This window comes from Chrysochloris asiatica, unplaced genomic scaffold (assembly GCF_000296735.1).
Source record: "Chrysochloris asiatica unplaced genomic scaffold, ChrAsi1.0 scaffold00020, whole genome shotgun sequence".
In the NCBI taxonomy this organism is placed as follows: Eukaryota; Metazoa; Chordata; class Mammalia; order Afrosoricida; family Chrysochloridae; genus Chrysochloris; species Chrysochloris asiatica.
The window spans coordinates 922,319-938,472 of record NW_006408538.1 but is presented as its reverse complement, the minus strand read 5'-3'; the positions used below and the strand labels follow the sequence as shown (position 1 = coordinate 938,472).

The window sequence follows — 16,154 nt, the reverse complement described above, 5'->3', positions numbered from 1 at the left end:
GCTGAAATGGACTGGCATTGGTTATTTCCAATCTGGTAATCACAAGTTGAACTATGCCAGGAGTGACATCCTGAAGAGGAATGGTGTTGCATTCATCATCAAAAAGAGCATATCAAGATCTGTCTTGATACCAAGTACAATGCTGTGATATGATATTATCCATATACTTATAAGACAGACCAATTTATATAACTATTATTCAAATTACACAACAACCAATGAAGCCAGTAATGATGAAATTGAATCCTACCAACTTCTTCAGGCTGAAATTAATCGAATATGCAATCAAGAGGTGTTGATCAATATTGGCGACTGGAATGCAAAGGTTGGAAACAAAGAGGAAGAATCAGTGGTTGCCTTTGGTGATAGAAACAATGCTGGAGATCGCATGACAGAATTTTGCAAGACCGATGATTTGTTCCTTGCAAATGCCTTCTTTATGCAACATAAAAGATGACAGTACCCTTGAACCTCACCACATGTAATACACAGATATCAATTGACTACATCTATGGAAAGAGATGGTGGAAATGCTGCTTATGTAATCAGCCAAAAAAATGTGAGAGGCAGACTGTGGAACAGACCATCAATTACTCATATGCAAGTTCAGGCTGACACTGAAGAAAATTTAAACAAGTCCACAAGAGCCCAGATATGACCCTAAACATACACTACCTGTATTTAGAGAGCATCTGAAGAACAGATTTGATGCAATAGACACTAAAATCCGAAGATCATAAGAATAGTGGAATGACATCAAGAATATCATACTGGAAGAAAGCAAAAAGTCATTAAGAAGAAAAGAAAGAAGGAAAAGACCAAAATAGATGTCAGAGCAACTCTGAAACCTGCTTTCCCATGTAGAGATGCTAAAGCAAACAGAAGAAATGAGGAGGTAAAAGAGTTGTATTGAAAATTTCAAAGGGCAGCTTGAGATGACAAAGTCAAATATTATAATGAACTGTCCAAAAACCTGGAGTTAGAACACTATAAAGGAAGAACATGCTCAGCATTTCTCAAGTTGAGAGAACTGAAGAAAAACACCAAACTGAAGAAAAAATTCAAATGTCAAATTAAAATATTGAAGGAACCTATGGACAAAATATTCTTTGGTACACAAAGCATCAAAAGAAGATGGAAGAAATACACAGGGTGACTGTACCAAAAATAAATGGTCAGTGTTCAAATATTTCAAGAGTTAGCATGTGATCAAGTGGCAGTGATACTAAAGGAAGATGTCCAAGGTGTATTGAAGGAATTGGCAAAGAACAAGGCTCCAGGAATTGATGGAATGCAAATTAAAATATTTAAACAAATGGATGATGTGCTGGAGGCACTCACTCATCTATGCCAAGAAATTTGAAAGACAGTTCCCTAGCCAACAGACTGGAATAAATCCATATTTGTGTCCATTCCAAAGAGAGGTGACCCAATAGAATGTCAAAGCCATCAGACAATATCATTAATATTGCATGCAAGTAAAATTTTGCTAACGATAATACAAAAATGGCTGTAACCATACAGAGAGAACTTCCAGAGATTCAAGCCAGATTCAGAAGAGGTCATTGGAATATCATTGTTGACATCAAATAGATCTTGGCTGAAAGCAGAGAATATTAGAAAGCTGTTTTTTACTTGTCCTCTATTGACTATGCAAAGGATTTTGATTTTATGGATTATGACAAATTATGGACAACATTGCTGAGAATGAGTACTCCAGAACACTTAACTGTGCTCATGAGGAACAAGTACATACATAGACCAACAGACAGTTGTTTGAACAGAACAGTGGAACACCAAATGGCTTAAAATCAGGAAGGATATGCACCAGGGTTGTATTCTATCACCATACTTATTCAGTCTGTATGCTGAGAACATACTCCAAAAAACTGTATTATTTGAAGAAGAATGCTGCATCAGGATTATAGAAAGACTCATTAACTATCTGCAATGTGCAGATGATACAACTTTGCTTACTGGAAGTGAAGAAGGCATAAAATACTTACTGATGAAGATCAAAGACCACAGGTTTAGATATGAGCTATACCTTAATGTAAATAAAAGAAAAATCCTTACAACTGAATCAATAAATAACATCCATATAAATGGAGAAAGGATTCCTGGTATGGTACTATAGGATCAGTACCGGGCTACAAACCACAAGGCCAGCAGTTCAAACCCACCAGCTGCTCCTTAGAAACCCTATACAGGCCACTATGAGTTGGAACTGACTCCACAACACTTAACAACAACAACAAATGGAAAAAAGATTAAAGTTGTCAAAGACTTTATTTTGCTCAGATGAACCATCAACATTCATGGAAGCAACAGTCTAGAAATCAAATGACAAATTGTGCTCGGCAGATCTGCTGCATAAGACCTCCTTAAAGTGTTGAAGAGCAAAGATATCATTTTGAGGACTAAAGTGCACTTGACCCAAGCCATGTTATTTTCAGTAACCTCATATGCATGTGAGAGTTGGACAGTGAATAAGGAAGACAACAGAAGAATTGATATATTTGTGGTATGGTGTTGAAGGAGAATATTGAAAGGACCATGAACTGCCAAATGAACAAACCAATCTGTGTTGGAAGAAGAGCAGCCAGAGTACTCCGTGGAAGTCAAGATGGCTACAGTTCATCTCTCATACTTTGGACCTATTATAAGGAGTGACCAGTCCCTGGAGAAGGATATCCTGGTTGATAAAGTGGAAGGTTGGAGAAAAAGAGGAAGGCTTCCAATGAAATGACTTGGCACGGTGGCAGAACAATAAATTCAGACATATTAATGATCATGAGGTTGTTCAGGACCGGGCAGTGTTTCATTCTGTTGTGCATAGGGTCACTATGAGTTGGTACCGACTTGATGGTACTGAACAACAAGAACTTATTTAAACTTAAGTAAAAGGAGCTCTGGTAGCGTAGTGGTTACGAATCGGGCTGCGAACCTTAAGGTCAGCGGTTCGAAACTACCAGCCGCTCCGCGGGAGAAAGATGAGGCTTTCTACTCCCGTAAAGATTTAAACCCTCGGAAACCCTGTACAGGGTCGCTATGGGTCGGACCCGACTCGATGGCACTTAACAACAACAACATTGTTTAAATTAGAAAAAAAGAGAAACCTGATTTAGAAGTGACTGTAAGGGTTAAAAAATTGCATTATTAAGTATAATTCCAACTCACAAGTTATTTATCGAATTGAAAGTTTTATTTTTCTATAAATATATTTTAGTAGTGTTCTTAAGTATAAAATTTTTGTTGTTATTAAGTGCTATCCAATTGGTTCCAACCCATAACGACCCTGTATAGGGTTTCCAAGGAGCAGGTGGTGGGCTTGAACTACCCACCTTGTGGTTCAAACTGACAATACACTCCACAGCATTGTTGTTGTTGTTGTTATGTGCCGTGGAGTCGGTTCCGACTCATAGCGACTCTGCACAGGGTTTCCGAGGCTGTAAATTTTTACAGGAACAGAAAGCCTCTTCTTTCTCTCGCAGAACAGCTGGTAGTTTTGAACTGCTGACCTTGTTGTTCGCATCCCGATTCATAACCACTATGCCTAGTCACTCTTAAAAAAAAAAAATGACAAGGGAAGAATTATGTAACCAACTAACTAGAAAATAGTGGAGTTGTGAATTATTTATAAGGCATCTTCTAGACTTAGTCTTGGTAATTTCTGCCAAACAACTCTTATCATGACGGGTTTAAGTGAGAGCAGATGGGCAAAGATACTAACAGAATGATATGATTCAGTTGTGAATGATTGTTAACAGAGTTAAAGGTGATTGTAAAAGCCTGGAACTTCAGCATGGGTATAAAACGAACCATCTCCGCAGCAGAGCGGATATGACTACCATTAGAGAATGAGAGGCCAAGAGTGAAAGCTGTCCTTTAGACTCAGCTATTCCTACGCTTTGAACCTCCTTGACTCAGGTACTGAAAGTTCTGACACCAGAGGGGTGGCAGAAAGGTAGCAGGAGCAGCAGAACCCAGAGCCAGAGCATGAGATAGAATGGTGGGCTTTCAGCCCTTTATGTAAAACAGATGGGCTTAGGGCAGGAGGCTTACATGTAGAGTGGGGTGCCTCCAAGCACTTAACTGTGTGCACTTTGCTGACCCAAGAAGGTAGAGACTAGCGCCTTCATGCTGAGACTTGAAGGTGAACTGGTGTATCCTTTGGGCATTTTTCAGCAGCCCTAAAAGAACTTTGTAACGTTGGACAATTGGACAGAGAGAAGCCTATCTGAGGGCATGAATGAGAAAAGGTTGTGCTGGCTGGAACAACTGTGGCCACAGCATTTCTGAGCCTAAATTATAACCTGTTAACTTCCCCCAGTAGACCTCGTAAGCAGGAGTACGGTGTCTGAGTTTTGCAGTGAATTACTGATTTTAGCTGAGTAGAGAGGGTTATGAGAGGATGGTTTGGTGCCACATTTTATGCAAAACGCATTTTCAAATTATTTTGAGATAAGCTCAAGCTTTGTTTCATCTCTGTGGTTACAATCCCCTCTGAGTAATAAATTGTACCACTTCTCCCTGTGGCTGTTCCCATCCTCCTTCCTCAACTTGTTTTTACGTACTAACTTTTGTGGACATGGTACTAAGTTAAACTCTCTAAGAAATTCAAATGTGTCTTAAGTTATAATCCTTATCCTCAAAGATTGTTAAGTGCCGCCCAGTTGGTTCCCACTCATAGCAGTCTTGTATAGGCTTTCTGAGGAGCAGCTGGTGAGTTTGAACTGCTGACCTCGTGGTTTAAACCTACCTTAAGATAGAGTGCTTCTCCTGTGGCACCACACCAGGACTCCATCCTCAAAGACAGACTAGTTGAAAGAATAAAGCCTGTTTACAAATACTGAAATGTCAGATAGAAAAATATGCTCCCCAAAAGAAATACAGAAAAGCAATGTGGAAGTCCTAAATATCTAGGTTTAGAAAAAGCTTCCAAGAAGCCTGTACTTAGACAGTGAGAATCTGCAGCTTGGATATAGTGGGCAAAGCAGAGAAACAGGGAAATGAGAAGCCTTTGCCAGGAGAGGCAGAGTTTGATGACTGGAGTAGAAATAAAGGAAGTGGGCAAAGGTCAAGTTAAGCCAGAAAGGCAGGAAGTCTCACAGTATTGGGGAAGGCTTTAAGCGCTAATCTGAGTAATACAGACTTGGCTGAGAAGAAATGGCAATACTGAAGATCTTTTTGAACAGAGGAATACCATAGTATTGTAATCAGAACTGTCTCCCCTCTCTTCCCTTTTTATGTGGCATCTTAATTGCATTTGGCTATGAGTTATCAGTTCCACTAATCTGTCAATGAGGGCAAGTTTGTTAGTTAAAGCACATTTGGATCTTTCAAAGGGGTTCACTCGGTGTCACGTCCATAAAAGGTACTTAATAAAAAAAATAAATTAAAAACTTGAGTAAATGAATGTATTTCTGACTAGTTTGTTTAGCAGTATTTTCGAATTAATTGGTTTTAAAATTCCTGCCTTTGTTGTCCTTTCTGTTTCAGGGGAGATTCAGGACAGTGAATGATAAACTATACCTATTTTAAAGCCAAAGAAATTCGTTTCAAAATTTAAATGCTTGAGTTTTTTGTTGTTGTTGTTTTTAAGTTTTTATTGTGAATTCAATGATGGTTTACATGGGAGAAGGAACATCAGTTTTATATTCATTCTTTCGTATTTCATTTCATTGCAATTACAATCCCCTCCGTGCCTCATCATTCAACAGTATTTGCTTCTATTCCATTGGTGGTTTTTTGTTTTTGTTTTTGTTGGTTTTTTATGTACACCAAAACACCCAGCAATATATAATCATTTAAACAACTGACGAGCACATTCTGCGAACCTGCCTCTTGGCTCCCAGGCACACAGCCTTTCTCTTTCCATGAGTCTAGAGTCCTCAGCTGCTCTATATCTCCATTCCATCATCCCTGCCTCCATCTCTGTCTGGTGTCACTGCTTCTCTGGCTATGATCACACATTCCACTCATGCTCTTCTCTCTTGATGATCCTAGGATCATCTGTTCCTGGTCTGTAAGATTAACTACTACCCCATTCCTGTTACAAAAATGTCTACCTTTACAGTTGTGACAATCAGAATTAATCATGATAACAGTTATTCGCTATTGAACCCAAGGAATCCTATCCCCATATCCTTTCACCAGACCCATCTAGACAAAATGAAAACTCTTCAGGGGAAATTCAACCTTCTCGTGCACACTCTGAAACTAAACGCCCCTTGTGAAAAATTGTAAGCCAGTCACTTTGTGCCTTTACAGCCCACCCCCACCCCCATTTTAGGGAGTCAATCTCTAAGTTGCCTGTCCCTATCAACCCTGTGTACAAAGGGGATGGGAATGATCCTCTCTGTGAAGATTCCTTCCCTCTTGGTTGGTATTTTAAGCTACTATATCCATAAGTATAGGGCAACTTCTTCAAATTGTTGTAATTTACATTTGTTTCTTTCATCACACATTTTTTTTTTTTTTTCGTCTTCATCTGTTCAAGTTCTGATCATCCAGTCATCAAAGCTAGGTCAAATAAGTACTATCTGCAAGTTAGGACATTATCGTGCATCTCCCCTCACTTCATATCAGCTGGACACTTCACTCACAGCTCTAGCCCTCTGTGGTTATGTCCTTGTCCATGGGCTCAGGAGTCCTCATGTCTGACCGTACTTTAGGTCAACCAGGTCTCGCCATGCTCCAGGTCTACAGGAGTCTATGTAATGTGGTTGGACTCAGCCCATATCGTCATTGCTGTTTTCCCACACTTCCACTCAGCAGTAGACCAATGTGGTTGCCAGCAAGCTTACATGCCTGTTCCGGTATTCCCTCTGAGTTTTTAGTCTTGGAAGGGGGTTTGTCCTGATGGGACTTGATTGCTTGCCATGATGGCTCCCCAGAGAGCAACTTGCTTGTTCTTGTGGTAGTCAGTTACAGTGTCATTTTTGTTTTTGATTTTTCCTGCTGGTCTTTCTTTCAAGAAGTATCTTGTGTTCCTCTTGCTGCTCCAGGCTGGTCTGCTTGTCTTTTCAAGTGGGAATTTCCCGCCTCAGAAGGTTCTGGATGGGGATCAGGATTCCACCTAATGTCTTATACCCTACAAAGGCTCCGCAAGAAGCGTCTTTTACTGGGAAAGTTCTAGAACCCCTTTTAGGTATTCCAATCAGTTGTAGTCTGAAGATGGACTTACAAGCTTTGTATGATGTTTCTGGATATCCCTTTCTATCCCCCTCAAGTGTCTATTTTACAGTAGTAAGCAAGGGAAACCAATATTCATAAGACAGTCAATCTTAACATTATTTCCCCTCTTTACACATCAGACTAGCCCCATCCCTGTGTCATAGATTCCTGTTGTTCTAAGGTTGAGCATACATTCCCAACACCCGAACTATGACATGTCTATCCCCTAACCTGTGCTTTACTGTCCCCACCCTTCCACATCCTCACAGTAAGCAACACATACTTTTTTTTTTCCTTTTGGTGTGGGTATCTTTTTTTTTAATAATGGTCTTATACAATATTTGTCCTTTTGTGACTAATTTTTCTCAGCATAATGTCCTCAATGTTCATCCATGTTATGTGGTGACTTGCAGCTTCCTTGTTATTCTTAAAGATAGCATAATATTCTACTGTATGGATGTGTATATCTACTTGTGTTATGGCTCGTATTTCTTGTGGATATATACCAAGTAGGGGAGTCGCTGGATCATAAAGTATTTCTATTTCCAAATTTCTGAGGAAGTGTGCCATACTCTTTCCCAGAATGGTTGGAACATTTTACATTCCCACCAACAGTGTATGAGGGTCCCAGTCTCTCCACATCTTCGCCAGCATTTATTGTCCTCTGCTTTTTTGAACTTTGCTGTTATTACTGGTGTGAGATAATGTCTCATTGTTGTTTTGATTTGCATCTCTCTAATGGCTAATGGAGTCCTGGTGTGGTGCTGAGGGTTAATGCACCAGACTGTAAAGCTGTTTAAACTGCAAGGTCGGCAGTTCAAGCTCACCAGCTACTCCTCGGAAACCCTAAACAGGATCTCTATGGGTCAAAATCGACTCTATGGCATTTAACAACAGTGGCTAATGGTCATGAACCTTTCTTTATATGTCTGTTGGCTGCCCGAATGTCTTCCTTGGTGAAGTGTCTGTTCATGTCCTGTGCCCATTTTTTAATTGGGTTTTTTCTCTTTTTCTTGTAACGGTTTTATAGTTTCCTATATATTTTAGAAGCTTGAGGGGTTTTTTTTATCCAAAAATAGGGAAAAGTCAAGTCAGTGCCTGCCAAGTTTGCATCATTAAATAGAAGATACTTTTCAGCCTCACTGTGAATCAGCTAGTCTTATCTCTGTCTTCTTGAGTGCACAAACGTGATGCTAATTAAAGCCTTTGCATTAACTTCCGGAACTGGTTTTCCACTGACCTGTAAATGTCCCAGCAGCTGCTCCAGCACTGCTTGTGCAGCCAAAGTGCTGTGACATTTTACACAGCTTCCTATTAGGAACCTTTCCTGCTGTGATTTTGGCCATTGGGAAAGCCGTACACCTTTGAAAAGTGTCAGAACGAATTTGTAGAAAATTCAAAGAACTTGGCTACCTGCAAACGCCAAAACAAACAAAAAACCAAACCAACTCACGGACTTCAAGTAGACTCCGACTCAGTGATCCTGTAGGATAGAGTAGAACTGCCCTCAAGGCTGCAAATCTGTATGGAAGCAAACTCTGCTACAGGTTTCACCTGCTAAGGGTTCAAACCACTGATGGGATGGCAGCAGAATGCTGAACTACTGCACCATCTGGAGTTCTTAGCTGCTTGCAATCAGTGTTAAAAATAGTGCAAGTACAACTACAATTGAAAGAGCTATGCCTCAGAATTACATTGGAAAACTAGCTGACTGTCATTGAAGCAAAGGGATTAAAGGAGCAATGGCTAAAACAACAGCATTTCAGTACTTTTCTACTGATGAACTATCGTATATATACTGAGGAAATAGATATACATTTGTACACTTAGGGATATATCAATAATCCTTAGAGTCTTTAGAGTGCGTTCTAATAAATAAATGCTTTAGTTTTTTAATATTTATGCATAAAAACAAGTAGTAGTTTCAGAATGTAGATAAAGGCTACCAACCAATCCAGTTCTGACCCAGATTGACTCTTTAGGACAGAATAGAATTGCTCCTTAAAAGTATGGGAGACTATAAGTCTTTACAAAAGCAGACAGCCTTATTTTTCTCCAGTGGAGCAACTAGTGAGTTTGAACTGCCAGCCTTGCGTTATTTAACTGAGTATGCCAACAGAACTAAGGCTAAGGGATGGCTGGGTGGCTCACAATGTGAACCTAGGAGTTTCATCTTAATGACACCTCCTAACACATCTCTTGTTAATCTTGTAAAGTAGGTACTGTTAGCTACAACACAGTTGTGGTTTTAGCTTGCACAGCCTTGAATGAATCATTTAATCTCCTTGAACCTTACGTTCCTCACTTATAAATTGCAGATTATATAGATTATGTTGTTGTTGTTGTTAAGTGCCATGGAGTTGGTTCCAACCCATAGCGACCCTGTATAGGGTTTCCAAGGATTGGTCGATAAGCTTGAACTGCTGACCTTGCAGTTCAAAAACACCTTTTCAGTCTGGCACATTAACCCACAGCACCACATCAGGATTTCACAGATTGTTAGGGAGCTTCAAAAAGTTTATGGGAAAAATCCTGTTACCTTTTTAAATTCTATTTGTCACAAGCTTTTTGAAGTCTTTTTCTAGAGGTAATTTTAAGGATAAAATGTTACAAATGTCTTCAGTTTTCTGCTAAATAGTAAAAGAAAGGGAAAAGATCAGGCTATAGATTAGTCAGGATTAGCCAAGAAGCAATTGTTAAAGCTGAGCACTCTATACTTACGAGCTTGTTAAAATATTTGGGTTGCTTTAGACTGAAATACATTTGAAATTTTCTATAATGAAAAATTTCATTAAAATATGTATTCGGTAGATATGTCTTTAATAATACTGTACTTTATAGAATTGAGGTCTTGCTTATTGGTATCAGTTTTGCGCTTACCTAGCTTGCCCTAATGTGGTGGCAGTGGTAATCGTGTGCCATGGAGTTGGTTCCGACGCATAGCAACCCTGTATAGAGTTGCCGAGGCTGTAAATCTTTACAGGATCAGAAAGCCTCATCTTTTTCCCGTGGAAGGGCAGATAGTTTCGAACTATCAAGGTCAGCAACCTGGCTTGTAAACATTACGCTACCAGAGCTCTTTAGCAAGTCTGGAAGATACCATATTTTTACTTTTACATCTTAAACAATAGTCCTCCCACCTCACCCCACCCCACCCTGCCTCTGTCTAAAGAAAGTTCTCACACATATAACTCCAGGAAGCAAAAACATCATTGGAAAGAGGGAGTTTAAAATATTAGCTTTGGGGATGAAAACTGCAAGATTCAAAATGATTTGATTAACAAATCCTTTTGTGTTCAATGGTTTAACGTCCCTTGCTTTCAACCAAAAATAAAAGACTTGATAAAATTGTTCTATTGTTAAGTGCCATCCAGTCGGTTCTGACCCATAGTGACCCTGTGTAGGGTTTCCAAGGAGCAGCTGGTGAGCCTGAACTGCCAACCTTGCAGTTCAAAAGGCTTTGCAGTCTGTTGCATTAACCCACAGCACCACACTATAGCAGATAATTAAAAAGAATTTTTGACAAAAGGCTATTAAGTAATTATTGGCTTATAACTCAAAAAGAGATCAGAGCATCAATAACATTACTCTAAACAAAAGCCTGTCTACTTACTGACGAAAATAAGATTTATCAGTATTTACATCTTTCAAAATAAAATTTTGCAAGTTTGATACTCAACCTGGTATCATTCTATAATAACTAGTATTCATTGATGAATATAAGAACTGGTAGAGGAAAGAAAAAAAAAAGTAAAGATGAATTTTTAGTAGTTTGCCCTTGTATAAAAATAATAAAATTATAACATTGTTTTGATCAGTCATGTTCAGATAATAGTAATAATAATTCCCATCAAAAAGTTTATTTTTGAAAGTTACAGGCTTATGTATGCACTAAATCTTTATATCTTTCTTAAATTTAACTTTATATAATTTTGTGGCAAATAAATATGATACGGCAATCAATAAAAGTATGCAGTTACATTACATTATAATAAAGTGACATGGAGAATGGAATGAAAATAGAAAAATGGTGGGGGGCAGAGAAAAATGTAAAACTTCTATTTCAGGTTCCTGTTTTGAAGTTTTACTCATGTATTTTTTAATTGATAGGTATCAAACTACTATGTTGTTGTTAAGTGCCGTCAAGTCGGTTCCTACCCATAGCGACCCTGCATAGGGTTTCCAAGGAGTGACTGGAGCGCTTGAACCACCAACCATGAAGTTCACATGGCTTTGTAGTCGGACACATTAACTCATGATGCCACACCAGAACTCCCTCAAACTACCATAGCATTCCAGTTTCATTGGATATATTCAGAAGTGTACTGGAAACATGACATTTTTTAATGTCAGTATTCTGATGTTTGGGGGAAATATACACTTTGAAACTATTGAAGCATGAAAATATTTAGCTCTCAACTTAAAAATACGAAATTATTTTATGAGCTATATCAGGGGCTTGAAAATTTCATGGAAAATGGACTTAAAAAATTATGGAATTTTTCCACAAACTTTTTGAATCACCTCTTTTGAAGCTCACTGCTCTAAAGAATATTGGATGCTATGCTTGCTTTTGAAGACATACACAGCAGTTCTAGAGTTTACCATGGAATCTAATAGAAGACATTGGTTTTGTTCAACAGGATGGGCTGACTCCATTGCATTGTGGGGCACGGAGCGGCCATGAACAGGTGGTGGAGATGCTGCTTGATCGAGCTGCCCCCATTCTCTCCAAAACCAAGGTAATTTCTTCCCAGATTTTTGGACACTAGACTGTATTTATCTTTGAAATTTTTTACTTGTTATTTAACCCAGCCTTGTTGAAATTCCATTGAAAATGACATCATTTGAATTTAACGATGAGAGTTATCTCCAGATAAGTTTGGATCCTTTAAATCTTTGAGTAATGCTTATACTACTAAGTTGTGTGTATTATAGCTGTTTTATTTCAACAAGATTTACTGCTTGATTTTATTCTTTTGAAATCTTTACTGTTCAGAAATGATGACTTTGAGGAAAGAAGGACAAAAAGATCTAAACTCATAAATGTTCTGGGTGCTAAATTTCTGTCTCTAACCCTTCAGTTTATTTCCTGATGATTCATAGACTGTGAAATTGACCAAGGATATTACATAGCTGTTAAAGACTGGAAACTTTGGAAAGACTGAATCTCTATTGGACTTTTGGGAAAGTTGAAACCCTTGAAACAGATACATAACAGTTGCCTGAGGTGGGAGGGGAGTTGTTTTACTGACCTTTAGTTGGTTGTTGTTTTTTTTTGTTTTTTTTACGGTAAAGTTGCTTGACCTTTGGTTAGTTGTTTTTTTGTTTTTTTTGTTTGTTTTTTTTTATGGTAAAGTTGCTTGACACTATTTGAAAAAGAATATTTTAGAATAATGTTTGGAACATACATACTACGTGCTAGTCATTATTGGTTGTATAAAACCAGTGATTTTGGGAATCTTTATAAAGAGCTTTACCTGCTAAGCATGACCATAACAAGGAAAGCCCATAATATTCCTATTTGTATTCTGGTGCTTTCTTAATAATTTCCTTCATAGCTATAGTACAGGCTGCTCAGGATCAGTGTGGTCTGAACAATTCATCCCTCATTTTAAATGCAGGACTTTTGTTGATAATCCATTGTAAGTATTATCCAACAGAATTGTACAGCTAGTTTGCCATTGCATGTGATAACATCTTGGCCATTTGTCCCTTGTAATCACATGTGAATTTCTCTTCAGCTCTGATGGTCTGAGGTTAAAACTTATGTGCCGTGATGGGTCGTTTTTTTCTTTCACTAGTGAGTTGTTGTTGTTGTTGTTAAGTGCTGTCGAGTTGGTTCCGACCCATAGCGACCCTGTACAGGGTTTCCGAGGGTGTAAATCTTTACGGGAGTAGAAAGCCTCATCTTTCTCCCGCGGAGCATCTGGTAGTTTTGAACCACTGACCTTGTATGAAATTCAACATCAGTATTATTTCTTTGACAATTTACTCCTCTCCATTTCTTTTATTTTTTTTCTGGATGGAACTCTTGATAATTTAATAAGCAATAGGAGTTCTGGTGTGGCGCTGTGGGTTAATGCAACAGACTGCAAAGCCGTTTGAACTGCAAGGTTGGCAGTTGAAGCTCACCAGCTGCTCCTTGGAAACCCTATACAGGGTCACTATGGGTTGGAATGGACTTGACAGTACTTCACAACATTACCTATTTTTTATTTCATTATCTATTCTCTTTCTGGGAGATTTCCTCCATTCTTTTTTTTTTTTTTGTCTTGTGTTTTAAATTATGAAGAACAATTTTTTGGTACTCTGAGAGTGTCTTAAACGTATTTCAGTCTTGTCTTGTTTTATTCATGCAATGTCTTTTTCTTACTTGGTGTGTGGCTCTCCTCAGTTGAATGAAAGCAGAAATGTTACCTTGTTCAGTGCAGTACCCCAGGCACCTAGAACTGTGCTTTCCACATAGGCGTTCATAAATATTTCTTGATATTAAGTGAATAAATGCTTTCCTAGCTTTAAAACAATCTATCTGGGTCTAGAGAACTTTCTCTCACTTGCTTTAGAAAGCTCATCACTGTAATCCATTTTTTTCAGCTTGATGAAGGTTCCATATACAATAAATCTACTTTTCATAAGCAGCCCGTCATATTTTTTTACTGTACTATTACTTCCTCAGTGATTTTTAAGTCCCTACCACTGTGTCCTTTTTTTTGTTCATTTGTTAGAGAGTTGCCTTGGTTATTGGCATTGCTTCCCCTTTCTTTTGTTTTTGTAGCCGGTAGGTGATGTTGAGTCAGTTCTGACTCACAGTGATACTGTGTAGGGTTTCCAAAGAGTGAATGATGGGTCTGAACCAGAACCTTGCAATTAGCAGTCCAGTGCTTACCCTACAGCGCCACACCAGGACTTCCCCTTTCTATTCTTCCCTCAGATAGTTTTTCTCTCAGATTTTGTTTTCTTTTTGTTGTTTGTGTTTTCCTGTAAGACTCTATCAAAACACAAAGCTAAGGAATGCTTTGGCAGGACATAGCCACTGCATATTCTTGTGGGTGGCAGTATCTCAAATGGGAAATGTGCCCACCCTTTATTGTACCTTACTTTCTACTTTAGTTCAAACTGTTTGAAGGAATTTTTTTTAGACAGAAACGTCCTGATTGACTGACAGTACATGAGGTTTTTACATTTATATAAATATTTATTGTGCCCTGTCTTCATATGCATAGTACTCTAATGGGAAATAGGGGAAAATTCCAGCCATGCATCTCTTGCCTTCAAAGAACACAAATAGTTTAAATACCAGGCAATGCTTTAATAATGTCATCAGAGTAGCTAACAAAAAAACTTAACTTTCAAAAATAAATTTTTAACTCCTTTTTAATGTCATTTATAAGACAAATTTTCTTAGAGGAAAATAACTTGGCCCAGAATGTTCAGAAATAACTGTCTCATAAGCACATATTTAATGTATCTTTATTTTCAAAGTCTATTGACAACAGTGTTTTTTTTTGGGGTGGGGGAAAGGGAAACTGAATTTGCTGTCAAGTCACTTTCTTTTCCCAAACTTGATAAATTAGATTACAGTAATTAATAGATACTTTTTTGAAAATTAGACTCTCTAGAAATGGTGTATAGTCCCTCACTTTGCCTTCATATTTAACAGAAGCATGCTTGAAAAGTTTGATTCTTTAATGCTTGGTTTTTGCCACTTTAATTAGGAAGCATGTATTGAATGCTAAAGGTCATTCTGTTTTCAAGGTTTCATTTATCTCTGACCTCATTCGTTTCTTCTCTCAGCCCTTTAAATAAATGTTTAACTCATTTTCTGTTTCACATGATTAGCTGTGTCACCGAACCCAGCTGATCTACTAATTTAGGCTCATGTTAGTTGTTCCATGCCATACCTTTCCTCATTACAGACACATGGTGGCACTAGACTTAAAGGAAAACATTTTTCTTTTTGCCTTGATGTGAGATGAGACATTTAAAAAAATTGAATCAATATATTACTCAGTTTCACATGTTAGTAATGGTAATATTTAAAGACACAATAAACATAAATCTCATCAATAGAAATTTGTCCCTTCTTTTATTTTTACTTTTTCAGTCTTAAGAATTCCAATTCATTGGGATTTAGTGAGTGAGTAGCAGGCTAGAAACTCTCAGTGGTTATGAGTTTTATGAGTCTGGCTGCTGGTCTCAAGATCAGCAGTTCAAAAACTACCAGCCGTTCTTTGGGAGAATGATGAGGCGTTCTGCTTCCATAAAGATTTACAGCCTTGGAGACCCTATCCAGGGTCACTATGAGTCAGAACCAACTCCAGGGAACACAACCACCACCACCAAATGCTCAGGAGATCATCAAATCTTTCTTCTGCACTGCCTCTGTGTTGATTAGAACTGTAAACCTTTCAGTTAGCAGTCGAGCAATTAACCGTTCATGCCATGCAAGGACTCTTCAGTAAATTATGTTGTTGTTGTCAAGTGCCTTCAGGTCGGTTCTGACCCATAGACCCTGTATAGGGTTTCTGAGAAGCTTGAACCACTGACCTTGTGTTTCAAACAGACTTTACATGTGAGCACATTAACCCATCAGTGCCACAGTTATAGCCTTTATGTATAGCCTACTGCACACTAAGGAACTCTGGTAGCGTAGTGGTTACGAATTGGGCTGCGAACCTTAAGGTCAGCAGTTCGAAACTATCAGCTGTTCTGCAGTAGAAAGATGAGGCATTCTGCTCCGGTAAAGATTTACAGCCTTGGAAACCCTGTACAAGGTCGCTATGAATTGGAACCGACTCCATGGCACATAACCACCACCACCACAGCACACTTTTTTTTTTTAATGTTTTATTGTGAATTATGTGATAGTTTACATGGGAGAACATTAGTTTTACATTCATTCTATCATATATTGTCTCTCATTGCCATGGTTACAATCCCCTCCATGCAATCCTTCCCCCGTACCCCCCAGG

The 16,154-nt window shown here is 38.4% G+C and overlaps 1 protein-coding gene across 1 annotated transcript in view; it reads left to right on the top strand.

The window, feature by feature from the left end:
- Window positions 1-16,154, top strand: part of ANK3 (ankyrin 3, node of Ranvier (ankyrin G)) — a 393,472-nt gene that overhangs the window by 199,360 nt on the left and 177,958 nt on the right. Inside the window, exon 9 of the mRNA XM_006837454.1 lies at window positions 11,823-11,921. Coding sequence (XP_006837517.1) covers window positions 11,823-11,921 — 99 coding nt within the window. The remainder of the gene's footprint in view (window positions 1-11,822; window positions 11,922-16,154) is intronic.